Raw genomic sequence first — 14,303 nt, 5'->3', positions numbered from 1 at the left:
AATTTTATTTATTTATTTTTGTTTCTGGTTAGGGATAGCAGAGAGAAGTTATTTTCCTGAAAGTTTAGCAATAGTCAAATGCCTATTTTAAAGCTAAGTATCAGCATGATAGCTAGATACATTAAAAAGATATTGTACAAACTTGCTAATTTAAAGTAAATGCAACTAAACACAACCAGGGCTCTTTCTAAACAATCTGGCACAAGATCTTAGACAGATTGGAGACTTCCAATATGAGAAAATTTGCTTTAGTGTATCTCCTATAGTTAAAAGTACTTCGAGGACAGATAGTTGGACCAGCAGCGGACAGCAGGCATGCCTTTGTGTTCTGGTTTCTAGAACAGTCATTAGAGTTCTCTTCAGTAACACATAGCTGCTTTCTTTCTCACACAGGTGAAAGGGAGACTTGTGGTTTAGGTCACAAAGAAAGTTTTGCTCACAACCTAAGACCTATTACTTAGGGTTGAGCACGGTGCTCTCTGCCATGAAAAAGACAAAGTTGTAAGATCTGGCCTCAACTTCGTTGGGGTTTGGACTTGGACTGCCGAGAACACTAAGGGACCACAGCAGGCAGCCTATAAACCCAGGCTGGTAAATATTCCATTCATGGGATGTCTGAGCAAACCTCCTCCCAACCCCTGCCTTCCACTGCCACTTGATACACCTTTTAGGCCTAGGAGGCTCCAAATTTGCCTGGAACCACACCTGTTTCCTACTGGGCACTGGGATGCCAGCTGTGGCTTTGGTGGGCAATGAGGGAAGTAGGGACCGGAAAACAGGAGCTTCTCTATTTGGAAATAACCATAAAGCCACGCTTTAATAACCACGTACTGTGTTCTGCACCATGAGCTTTACCCCCATGATCTGTGCTCCTTACACCCACCCTAGGAGGTCAGGCTTCCGTTCTCTTGGCGGATGGTGGCACGGAGACTCAGGTAAGCAAGGTGAATAATCACTGAGTTATTGCAAGTTAGTGTCAGAAGGGGCCTAGGGTCCCAAGGTGGGCTGAGCCCCAGCTCTCACTCGTTCACTGCACTATGCCTTCCTGAGGTTGTGGGTCCAAACGGTCCATCCTGGGGGAGGGGGCAGGCAGTGCAGGGAAGTGAGAGCCAGCGGTATGTCAGTGCTGGTCGTTAGTTAACTCGTTCCGGAGCTCGTGAAGAGTGGCGAAACTGACGAGTACCAAATAATGAAGCATTTTCTCTTGGCGGGGTGCGTCATGACTCATACAAGTTCTAGAAGGTGTGACGAGTCCTGAGCAAGTGCCGAGTGCTGAAACATTTTTCTCTCATCAAAATACGACGGGTTCAGGATTTGACGAGTTCTGAAGCTGATGAGGACCGAGGTAGGATTGTATTTCCAGTCTTGAAAGAAAACTGATAGTAGAGATTCTTCTTGGTTTGGACTGTGGCAAGTACCACAGATACAGAAACTTGGTCTCTTCACTGTCCTGAAAGAGGCCTTGATGAAGTCGTTTTCCATCTATGTGCCGGCATGCTGAAGTTCCTTCATTCCTACTCAAATTTTGTTTTGTTTTTTATTTTCTAGGGACCACTTGGCAACAGAAAATAGCTACAAACAATCAGCCAGTTTGCTCTTCTAAGGGCAGGCCTGACAATCACATGGAAGGATTAAATAGTCCAGAAGTCCATAATGCTTTTAGGGTGTTTCAATGGCCAATTATACAAACTGATATTATGTACACGGCAAATCAGTAGTCACTCTGTATTTTGTTCACTCTTTCCTAAATCAAAAGAACAAACTTGCATGTCCAGGTCTTGAGTGTTCCTCACTTCAGTTACCATCTCTGATATAAGCCCAACATCTGAGCAAAAAGGCCATTTATATGTGTTAACTGCTGTTGGTCAAGATATCTTTGTCTTTTGGCTAAAGGCACTCAGACAAACTCCTTCTCTCATATGACTCTAAGTCAGTTTTGTTCTGTTTTAAAATCGGTATACTATTCACGTAGCTAAGAACATCCTCAGGCCTTCTTCTCAGCATTGAAATAGTACGATTCATGGTGACTTGTCCCACACTCATACGTAATGGGCACATGTGAGTTCCGGAAAATCAGCAAGAATATAATTATACACAATTATATACTATAAGCTACACTTAGAACAAATTTAATTTGTGTTATTGTTAAAAAGAAACTTCATAGAAACCATCATATATGAAATATTTTTTAGTATATGTTTAGTTTAGTTTATAAGTTTATGAAAAATATTTCTAACAACTCATAGGAAGAATTTGGAGTGAAAGACGTAAAATCCTCAAACATGAATTTACTGGCTTAAATCAGACATGATAAAGGTATTTACAATTAAGCAAACCTTATATGTGAAGAATATGTGAGATTATTGGCAATATTCACTTGTTCGTAAGAATATAAACTAATCCAAATTACTTCATTGTTTTAAAAAATGATTACACAATGCTTTAAATCACAATGTATTTATATTTCTTTGAAGAGACAGAAACGTATAATTATGGCCTAGGGTCTAAAGTATCAAAACAAGCTAACGAACTTCAACTTATAAAACTAAATATCATTTGCCTTCTCTTTAGAAATCAAAGGTGATTTTTCTTGGCCATATGGTTCCCCAGACATTTTTAAAAGAATTGAACAATAGATTTCCTAGCTTTATTTGCAGCTAGATATGGCCATGCGTAAGTTTTGATTCATGAGATAAAAGCAGAAGCCTTCATCACAGGTGTGCTTATCTTGACTCGCTTCATCCTGATACCTGGACTATAATGCTGGCTAGGATCTATCTTGGTTCATGAGAAGCCGGTCAGACTCTAGGGACACTAGAGCAAAGAGCTGAAAGGAATCTCAGTACTGGATGATTTCAGAGTGGCCTTAACAGTTCTGGATGGGACTTCGGTGTTTTTATTTTCACATGAGAGAAAAGTGTATTTATAACCTTGTTTAAGTCACCATCAGAGATTTTATGTTTTATGAAGCCATGCCTAATCATAAATAATACATGCACATAGAAAATTTTTAGGAACTCATATACACGACCAGGAATGTGGTCTGGTTCTGAAGTTTCTCAATTTTACCAAAAGCAGTATAAGTATATTTAAGGAAAGAAAAGTATTGTGAATTTACCCTGATCTCACTACTGTGGATTCTAGAATGTGCTGATGAAGCCACATTTGCTTTGCATGTTTGTTTTTTTTAATGAACAAACACCCTTCTTGGGAGACTTTCAAATAATGTTAAATTGCCATAATTCTGAAATGTGCACTCACACATGTCAATCAGCACTGGCAGAACCTAAGCTTACTAAAATATTTCTACAGAAGTCATCAGTGGTAAGTGGCTGTAATGCCTTCAGATTTAGATCAAACTGAACCAAGACACAATAGGCTACATTTTGTATGACCAGTTTTGGAAAAAGATCCAAAATTAGGATGAAATATCTTCACTTTGTTCTTTGTTTTCTTAATAAAAAAATGACACTAGATTTCCGATGTCTTTAAACCTACTATAGAAAAACAAAACATGTGTTATCAAGAAAGGCTAACTTGCTCTAAGCACTACAGAAACTTTCCTCAAAACAAATATATTTAATGTGTGTTGAAAGGGATATAATAAGGAAAATACCAGATGATTTAATATTAGAACTAGTGTTCATACACCAACTCACCTAAAACTATGCCCATTTTTAGACTGAGAATTCTGGTAGTGGTATCCAGCCAGGTATGCAACGGGCAATTTTAACTTGTACTTTTCATCTTCACACTAAGTCAAGTTCATTTACAGGATTAAGTGATTTAAAAATGAGAAGATTTACCACGTATCCTGGATGCTGAGAACAAACCAGAACAGTAATTGTGAAATAGAAGAGGATACAGAATTGCTCTGAAAATAATTTTCTGTGACTATTTAGATTATAAGAAGATATTTGGGGCAGTATAACAAGATATTTTAGTTTTCCACACTTTCTGCTCACCCACATTTAACAATTCTGTCTAATTTCATATTTGTCTCTGAGATTTGGGGGAAGGACTGCCAGCCAAATAACTGCCTTAAGGAGAAGGCAAAAAGCTGCACACAGAATGAAAAGAATGGTTTCGATAGTAGAGCAAGAAAGCCCGAAGGGCAGAAAATGAAGATAATGGGAAATGGGAGGGAAGGTTATAATGAGAAAGACTGCAAAATGAAAGGAGGAAAAGCTCAATTACAGGTATGTTAAAGGCAAAAAGTCTCCTCCTCAAAGAATATCCCTTTTAGACGCGTGCTTGTCAATTACAGCAATTCTGTGGCAACACACCCCTTAAATGAAGCAATAATTTGAATGAAACATGCTGTGAGAGATTAACATGGAGTGATTATAATCAACAAATTGCCATCCACTAACACTCTTTCCTCACGCTTGTAAGACTGAAGTACACACTCTTCCACTTCTTTTTTTTTTTTTTTCCATTTTCTGATAGGATGCTCAATTTTGCTTGAGGAAAATGTCACAGCATTTAAAAGTACAGATAGGACATCTGATGATTCCATGTGAAACCCATGAACTGTGCGAGGAGATGACACGTGAGGTCTCTGAGAGAGACCAAAAGAGACAGAGACAGAGACAAGTTTTCTCATCCTTTGACATTATCTTTATAAATAGTCTTGAGTAATTCTAGTCACTGATGTTACAGGAAAACTATGGTTTTGCTAAAATTGCTAGATTGTCCAAGTCAATAGTGAACACATTATCTCGTCTCTGTGAATTTCAGAATCTATTGCTCCTTTCAATTTGCTGCTCCAAAAATGCCTGACTTACATTACACATTTAAGCAAGTTTCTGGAAATATGGCTGGACGCTGAGGAAATCACAAGCAATTCTACAAAGTATATTAAATATGACAACAGATCCAAACTCACTTAGAAAATATGATAAATTTTTAAAAGTTTAAGATTTAGAACAGCATATCCTTGTTAAAGGAACAAAAATCCCTTTTCCTTTTAAAAGAACAAGAAAGAAAAAAGAAAAATGTACAAGAAAAAAAATCAGCAGCAAACTACTGAGAAACTGCGAGAGAGATTATAGAACTATATATAAAAAAGAAACAGAAGTACCAGTCTTCATTCTTAAAAAGCTTCTTGAGATCTTATTTCTAAGGTAATTCTTGCCCCTCACATACTTATTTTCCATTTTCTATCTTTTGATCTTTTTGAAATTAGTTTCCCATAGCTTGATAATATTTTAGTTTGTTCCTAGTGTGCTCTAGAGTTATACTTGATCTCTAAGTATTGAAAGAGGTCATGTGGAGCCAACAGGAAAATGATGCCATTAAAGCAGTCCAATGATCCATTCTCATTCAAAATACGGACTAAGTCCCTGAAATGAATGTTGTACTCCTACTTATATCCTTATCCATTAAACATCTTCCTTTGCCCATTGGTGATACTGTAATGAAAACGTCCCCATTTCCATTATTAATCAGTGCATGTTAATGACCTTATGCTTCAGTTCTGTCTCACTTCATTTCACCTTGCTTCATTACCAACAAGAGTATTAATTAACCCACCATCTACTGGCAGTGTAAAAGCATCAGTTCCCTTGTTATCATACATAATAGCACATGTTCAGAGGTGGCGTGAATAGATTAGTCCAGAAGATAAGCACCTCAAATGAAATCCACAGTCAAAATCTGACTTCTCACCACTTCTCACGTGAATGTCTGAGACAGCACCCTCAGCTACAACGAGGACCTCTTCTCCCACAGCCCATTTCTTCTGTAACCTCCTTGAAGCAGTTAGCTCACCCAGTGGCTGCTCTGCTCAAAGCTGGAATCCAAGAAGCAGGTCTGTGCTGGAGATTAGATCTCTCTCAAGTGGCTACCGAAGCACCTGATTTGGGGTGTACAGTTAGAGCTGAATGGTAGGTTTTTATTTCATGTATGCCTTTCACTCATGATTTTAGTCATGAGACAAAACTGATAAAGGGATAAAGCTAGAAATACACCCGGGTTCATTCCTAGATTCAGCTGATCACTTGATCTCTGAAACAGCTTAGTTCAATTTCTTTCTTAGCTTATCTGTCCATCAGATAAAGATAATTATCCTGTACAAAGATCCACCTAATAAAAAGTATGGATAAATGGAGTGGTGTCTTGAGTAACTTTCAAATCCTGGCTCCCAAAACTGGAAGGGACCTCAAACGTCACATGGTTGAAGTTCTCTGCTTTCATAAATGAGGCAACAGAAAAGAAAATTTCACCTCAAGTCTAATGATCTCATTACTTTGTCAATACTAATTTATAAAGTCTCCCAATGCTTCATTTACAGCAAATACATTTTGCTCTTCATATTAGTAATTAGGAGAGAAGCTAAGGGAACAGCCAAAAAACAATCTCCCAAAACCTAACCCAAACCAAAAGAAACGAAATCCATAGCACAGACATGAGCAGAGCAGAGACCATGTTGTCATGTGAGCCCATTCACTGCTGGCTCTCCCTCTCCGGGCAGCACTTTGGGAATTTTCATTGTCACAGCAGAGAACTGTTTCAAGCCTTTGCTTTATCTGGAACAACAAGCCTTCACTGAACACTGGTGCTCTGCATCTGGCTCTGAGTCTCACCCAGGGCAGCTGGAGTTGGTGCTAATGAATTTATTTAGTCTTTTGTTGTTGTTTTTTTATTAGCATGTATGCAAATAAAAATTAGCCCAATATTTAAAACTGGCAGTTTCATAAAGCTGAATAAGGCCTAAGTGGCAACGTAATCTTGTGATTTGTCTCCAGGAAAGCTATTTTCACAGGTCAGTGTGCTAAAAGTCTAATATCAAACATTTCCACAAAAGCAGATTCTGTGGCTTCTAGCTGCAGCTAGTACCATCTGGAGTACATGCAGCTACTTCAAATTCCTTTTACTTCTTTTCGTCCTTTTTCCCCCCAATTAAATCTATTTCCTTTGGTTCTGAACTTTGTTGAATAGGACCAGAAGATTCATGTTAATTCTCTAAAGTACTACAAATGCATTAACAAATCTTCTATCATTTTTAAGACATGTAGACAAAGTTATCCTAAACCTGTACTTATACTGATTATTTAGCATCCATCATTTAATATCCATTATTTCTTTACTTGTTTTTGTCTCTCTCCCTAGAATGAAAGCCCCACAAAGGTAAGGAGTCTGTATATTTTGTTTTCAGCTCTCTCCTCACACTTGAACAGTGCCTATATAATAGGAGTTTGAAGGTATTTGTGGAATGAAGAAATTAAATTTTCCGAAGGTATTAATTCATGTTCACATAGAAATGGAATACTTACAAATGCACTGTTATATTTTATTACAGAAGCAGTGTGCCAAGTTAAAAGTAAAGGAATTACAGGGACACGATGGATATAAGAGACAGGGTATAGTAATTTCATCACTGGAGAAAACGGATGCTTTTCTCCAGCAACAGACTGCTTCTGAATCTCCCAAAATGTCTTGGCAATAAAACTCCGTGAAAGGATTTTACTAGTGGGTGATAAATCAAAGCTATTCTTCGGAAATGTTGTGGCATAATTTCTCAAAGGAACTTTAAAAGCCTCCCATTGGACAAGGTTATAACATCCTTACTAAATCATCACCAAGCATTATCACTGAGCCTTGGATTCCAAATTTCCTACCCTATCAACATTTTAACTGCTCTGTGAAGCCAAAGAAATGCAGCAGTGATATAAAGCAACACGAAGTTAGACCAAATAGGCTAATTCCTCGTGCAACGACCACGTGATGGTGGCTTCAGCATAAAGTGACCACAAGGTTCTGCAGGTTGTCTACATGAATTCAAGTGTCCCCTCCAGATCTAAAACTCTTTCATTCAGTGATATATTTTGAAAGGGAAGAATCTGATATAGAGCCCTCTGAGTCAGGGTTTTAGTGATGAAAGGCACTTCGGAGATCATCTCGTGTGTGACTTGTTCAAAGTCTCAGGCTGGTTTATGAACAGAGTCCAGATATGGGAACCCAAGGCTTCAGAATCTCACTTTAGTTCCTTTCTACTCTGTTGTGTGTGTTTTCTCCTTCCTTAAGACATTATTTCTTACAGAAGTAAGCATTCCTGGCTATGAGACCCAAGGACCACCCAGAGTCTTGTGTAATGTGACAGAACCCAGGCAAGCATCCAAATGCATTTTGGTCCCTGTATCATCACCTCCTCTTTCTGAGGGTTGAGATGTCAGACAGCTGTGTGTCCAGTACCTCTGTCTCCTCTGATCATTTCCTTCTCTCAAAACCATTTCAGTGTATGGATGAGCAGTGCAGGTTTGTGGATTTTGAGTTTCTTGGGCTACAGAGGCTCCAGGGCAGGGACCATGGACATGAGGCTGGACATAGAGCCCTGGAAAGGGAGTGGGGAGGGGAGGCAGAGGAAAGGGAGAAGGAAGTCCCTAACTCTCAAAGGCAACCACATATTTATAACTATTGGAAACTTGGAATGTAGCCTTAAAACAGAAAAAGGGAGCCCTGGCTGCTGTGGCTCAGTGGATTGAGCGTCGGCCTGCGAGTCAAGTATTGCTGGTTCGATTCCCAGTCAGGGCACATGACTAGGTTGCACGTCAGGTCCCCAGTTGGGGGCGCGAGTCAGAGACAACCACACGGTGATGAAAAAAAAAAACAAAAAAACAAAAAACAGAAAAAGGGGGAAGTGAGACAAAGTCCAAGTTCATTTTAGTGGCTCTCATACCTGGCTGACTATTAGCATCACTGGCAGTTTTAAAGCCCACAAGGCTTAGGTCTCCAGCTCAGGTCCATGGCATCAGCATCTCTGGGATGGGACCCTACCACTGGTATTTTTAAAAAGTGCCCCAGGTGCTGCTAATGTGCAGCTACAGATAACATCCACTAATCTTTGTTACATGACAGCATAAAAAGAAAAAACTAACATGTGTATTAAAGATAATTTTATGTATATATTAACTGCACCGTATCAGGGAGAGACTTACCACCACCTAACATTTCTGTGCCTACCCCCAAAATGTTATAGTCTTCCAATGGCCAGGCCACTACAGGCTTATTCAAGTCTTGCCACCTGCACGAGAAAGCCTGGAACAGAGCCGCCAAACATCCTCCCAGAAATTCTCAAAGGTAAGGAAATCAAAGAAGTTCACCTCAATTGTATTCTATCTTTCCAATGATCAGGAGAAAAGCATCCTTAGTCCCCCTTCACAAGAAATATGTATCAAATGCTTATGACAGGCTGGGTCCTGGCAGGAAGGACTTCTTTAGAAAAAGTTAATTGAGAGTGAGGTGCCTGTCCTAGCTTTACTCAAAGTTCTGTCAGTGCAATTATGCTTTAAAAAAGCCATTAGGCTGGCGATGAAGAATAACTTTTGGACTCTATTGATTGAGGTTGTTGCCTTGTTACAAGGACGTGCTCCACCTACTAAGTGCTAAGCATCCATGGCACAGTCGAAGCAGGCTGAGCAGACAGTTCCACACTGAGCAAACACTAATACAATGCACTGAATGGCAACCCCATGAAGTGAAAAAAAAAAAAATCAGCCACACCTTGAAGAAATCAGGTCAAGCCTAGTAAGAATCAGCTGGTAGGTTTTCCCTAGTTCTCTTATCCTATTTTCTGTTTCTTGTTTTTCTTGGACAAAAAGATGAATAAAGAGCCCTGGCTGGGTAGGTCAGTGGGTTAGAGTGTCAAGGTTGTGGGTCCAATCCCTGGTCAGGGCACATACAAGGAGCAACCAATGAATGCATCAATAAGCAGAACAACAATAAGATGTCTCTCTAAAATCGATAAAAATAACAAAATAAAAAAAGAGTGAAAAAAGAATAGGAAATAAAAAAGAGGGGCACACATAACGCATTTCCTCTTGTGTTTTCCCTATGGTCAGCCCATCATAATGCAGATTTAGAAAGAAAAATCAATACGAAGGTTTTTCTCTATATAATCCATCTGACACATAGTTTTCCCTTGCTTTGAAACAGAAATCGTTATTCCCAGAAGCATCTCTAATAAAACACACTTTATCGTCTCTGGAGTAGGGAAAGGCTTAAACAGGGGCAGGGACCTCTGCAGACCCTTCAGTGCAGGACTGGCTGTAGACTTGCTCCTTTACCCCCTCTACTGACAACTCCTCGTTTTTTCTTCCTTCTTGCCTTCCTTGTAATTCTCCTGGGCTGGGATGTCTGCCCTATTTCTGGGAAGATGAAAGATACAGCTGCTTGATTTTTCTCTAACATCCCAAATGTTTCAACTTAGAACCTGAACCTTGAAAGAAAAGGAAATCTTTGAAAATGGCCTCAATCACTTTTCATGTTTGCAAATAGATGTCCAGTTACCAGACTCAAATACTTGTTCCATTTTAAACAATTAAGGATCATTCATTCATTGATTTATTCCACAGTCGTTTGATGATGACTCCTTGTGCCTGGTACTATCAGAGAGGAAAGAAAGGTAGGCACATAGGGGATTATAAAAACCAGCATGGTAAGTAAGTGTTGTATGGATCTAATCATTTAGAAAAATCATCGGTAGAGCACTATGAAGCATCACTAATATTACTTTCGCTTTTAAAACTCAGTTTGATTTGGTGACAGAACACCATATCAATTCAGGTAGCAACAGAGACATGTTGCCCGGACAGTTTCCCTTCTATTCCATTTAATTAAGTCAACATCAATTAGTAATCACTTCAATTTGTCCTTTGTGATAAAGAAGGTTTCTTCCATTTGGCCTTTCACAACGAGGTGACTTTTGTGCAGAAGAGATGGGAAATAATTTGTATTTCTTGCTTGGTTATCTCTCCCAGCTTCTGGGGGGCGGGGGGTGGGGGGCCGTGGTACAGGAATGTCAGAATGCAGAACAGGTTCATCCCAGCCACCAGGACCATTTATTTCCTCCCATGGCCCCCTTTCCCCTTCATTGCTATCGGGGCCATGTGGGCGACCACCATATGGATCCACCCAGCCCCATATGGCTCCACCTCCCTGACAGGGGTGCTCAAGAACATAAAAACACGGCTGTATACTTTTATTGCAGCCCCTTATCGTTTTCCTCCATCTGTCCTCCATATGTTTATGTGACTCTGTTAGGCTCTTGCATACATAGGCCTTTTATAATGAGGACTGTGGGCCTGACCAAGATGAAGAACTAGACTTCACCTCTGTCAGTGACAAGGAGCCTCAATTACTTTAAATATGTGATTTATTTAGTATTCAAACTACAACAAACTCATAACCAGTTCTAATTTGTACACAAAATGCTTTTTATTTCATATTTACACTATTTCTTTTAATTTTATCAACAGAAACCACATGGTGGCTTTTCTGTTGAATTTTCTCCAAACACCGTGCATAAAGTTTTGAAGAATTGCCTGTGACTTCCACTGGGGCATCCCTATTATATACACATCAATCTAAAGTTGACTTCCTTATTTCCATAAAATTCTCTGTTGATTGGAGAAAAAGCTGTTACTGTTTTTTCCCCTCAAGTGTCTGTGCATCAATCTGAAGTGTGTCTTCCCCAAACGCTAAGAAAATGAGTGGGAATGAGGACAGGCTGACCCCAACAGGTGTCTTCCTGTCCTGCTTAGATCAATCCACCCTAGTCCTCTTTGCTTTGTGAGCACGTGGCTAAAGTGACATACTTGATCCCAGTGTTGGTATAATTGATAGGAAAGAGGAATTACAGTCACTAGACACCAGGCACAACATAATTTCCCAACACGAGGCAACTTCTGGCATTAGCAACAGTAACGGAGGTGATTGCTCATCCCAAATATCCAATAATGGGAACCTGTTAGTGGGAACCAAGGGCATCTTTCACAAGACACTAATGACATGAGAAGGAAAGAAAAAAGAAGTCAAGTTAGGCCTAGTACTGGCTTTAATAACCTCTACTCTTATCAGTAGGACTTAGACACAAAGTCTTGTGTTAAATAGGTGCTCTTAAGAAGAAAGCATTCAATCCCCTAAAACCTCTTCCCATGTTTAAAGGTGTCCTCTTCATGGCAGGTAATTTGCCAGTAATCTAGTTCAAACCACCTGTGTAAAGCGGTCTGGTGATCCGTACATGGAAAATTATGGCCAGTTCCATGATGATTATCTCAGACGAAGCAGAACACGGGAACAAAGCTCCAATGCACAAAATACTAATCAATAGGCATATAAAAACAACCCAGAAAACGCCATGAGAATACATTTTTCTTTTAGCTAGTTTGCGTACGAATGACAATAACTGACCCCACCCCCCGCGCCAAACACACATATGCAAAATAAAGTATTTATTTTAATTGTGAGATCAAACCTAATATTACTGTAGCATGCCCAATTGGGTCATTTTGCTCCTTTCCCCATACCCGCTTACGCATTTCACACATCTTTGTTTCTCTTTATAATACAATACAGAGCCAGACATCAATTAAGTTCAGATAAACCTTCTGGGACCTAAGGAAATTCTTGCTCCTACCTAAGCTGTCATTTCACAATCCTTCCTGCATGAGAAAAACCTAAGGAGTTACTTTGTACTAATACAACTGAGAAATGCCTCTCCTGATGCAGTCCCTATATGGTTGCAGACTATGGGCATTGCAGGAGCTCTGGTGGCAGCAAAAAGTGCATTTTACTCAGGGGTTCAAGTGACAGAATTCAGGCTAAGCCAGAGGCCTATTCATTGGAATAATTGCTCCAGGCTGGAACAAATTACAAATTCTGGTTAAGAGAAGCAACTATTCACCCTTCTGAGAAAAAGAAAGTGTGGGCAGGCCATTCTGTAAATGCAATAGTAGTGTTACCAAAGTGTAAGGGAGAAAACGCTAAACAGGCATTTTGCTCCCAGACTAAACAGAACACACAAGAAGTGAGATCAGTAAGACTTAAGTGAATTATAATTTCTGGTCTGAGAAGCTATGTATATCATATTCTGCACAGCAGGTCATGCGCTGAGCAGTTTGCAAACCACTTGGAAAAAGGCAGAAGTTGCTAAGCTTATAGTTGCTGAGTACTTGTATTAATTGTTGACATTTTCGCAGGAAGCTACTCCCCCCAGTTCAGTGCCCCCCAAAAGCCAGGTGAATGCTTCTGAACCGCCTTGCATTTCTTCCCATTATTAAACACTGCTGGCTTCTTCCCAACTGCCTTTGGCTAAGATCTAGTAAAAATTGCCAAAGAAACAAGAACATCTGCCTTCCTTATCATTTTCTTTGTACAGCGACTTCCCAGGCAGCTGCTGGGACCTACTTGTGTCCATTTACCGGATTTAAACAAAACAGCCCGGGGCCACGGGGGAGGGGCGCTGAGCACTTGCTGCATCAGCCCACCCTGGTCAGCAACAGCGGGAGCCTTGCTCCTAAGGACACTGACAAGGGCAGCCACCAGAGTCTGGAAGCAGGAGTCACCCCGGTCTTACCTGTTTCTTTGTCCTGGACTTCTTCCAGGTGCAAGTCATTCAAAAGGTGCTCCAAGATCTTCTCCGGGGTCCCGGACACGACCACGTATCTGTCAGAGAGCAGAGAATCCACGGAATCATCCTCGGTTGAAGACTGTGAGCGGCTGCTCCATTCATCGTCCTCATCCTCCTCGTCAATGTATTTGAAATAAGGCACATCAAAGGTAGGCAAGGGCAGCTCGCGGTCTGAGAGCGCTGCGGAATCCTTCCTCTCCAAGTGAGGGTCAAAGACCCTCAGCCGGGAGCTGCCCATTGTGCCGGGCTACTAACAAAGGCATCCCCTAAATGCTAAAAGATCTTGGCCACCTCGGTCTTTTCACTGAGAACTGAGTCCATCTGGCTGCTAAGAGCTCTGCAGTCAGCTGGAACGCTGGAGAGGCGGAGAGAAAAGGGAGGGGGAGGGAAAAGGAGGCAGAGGGAGCGAGGGAGCCGGCGAGCGAGAGGGAGCAGGGGAGGGCGGGCAGGCAGGGAAAGGAAACAGGAGCGCGTGCCTCGGTGGGAACTCACCTCCCATCGCTGTCTGCGCTCCCGCCCGGGGGGGCTGGGCCACAGCGCCGCACTTTCTTCAGCACCAGGACACTCCGCTCTTGCTCTTTAATAGTCGTCACTTCATCATCCTGCTTTAGGTGGGGATGGGAGAAGGAAAACAGGAGAGAGAAGATTAAAAAGAAAAAGAAAGGGACGAAGTAAAGCTGCATATTCTTGAGTTGCTTTGCACCATAATTTCTTTAAAGATTCGGAATCAATTAGGAGTCTGATCAAGACTCTCTCCTCTTGGACAGTGTCCAGGCTCAAGTTCTACTGGCACATCAAGCGTGAGAGAGACATAAATACTTTAAAGCAAATAGAAAAAAAAAAAAAAAGGCAGGGATAAGATTCAGAGAGTTCATTTTTAAAGCTACTTGGA

At 40.7% G+C, this 14,303-nt stretch overlaps 1 protein-coding gene across 2 annotated transcripts in view; it reads right to left on the bottom strand.

The window, feature by feature from the left end:
* The window catches only part of RAPGEF5 (Rap guanine nucleotide exchange factor 5), a 206,058-nt gene that overhangs the window by 48,578 nt on the left and 143,177 nt on the right, over positions 1-14,303 (bottom strand). The window contains exons 10-11 of one of the 2 annotated variants that reach the window (XM_090287121.1): positions 13,904-14,016; positions 13,358-13,446 (exon numbers count right to left, since the gene is read on the bottom strand). In XM_090287121.1, coding sequence (XP_090143247.1) covers positions 13,358-13,446; positions 13,904-14,016 — 202 coding nt within the window. The remainder of the gene's footprint in view (positions 1-13,357; positions 13,447-13,903; positions 14,017-14,303) is intronic. The other variant, XM_090287120.1, reaches the window with a different exon arrangement.

Source organism: Furipterus horrens, unplaced genomic scaffold (assembly GCF_987537825.1).
Source record: "Furipterus horrens unplaced genomic scaffold, mFurHor1.1.pri manual_scaffold_9, whole genome shotgun sequence".
NCBI lineage: Eukaryota > Metazoa > Chordata > Mammalia > Chiroptera > Furipteridae > Furipterus > Furipterus horrens.
The sequence above is the reverse complement of the archived record's forward strand: the minus strand, read 5'-3'. Positions and strand labels throughout refer to the sequence as shown.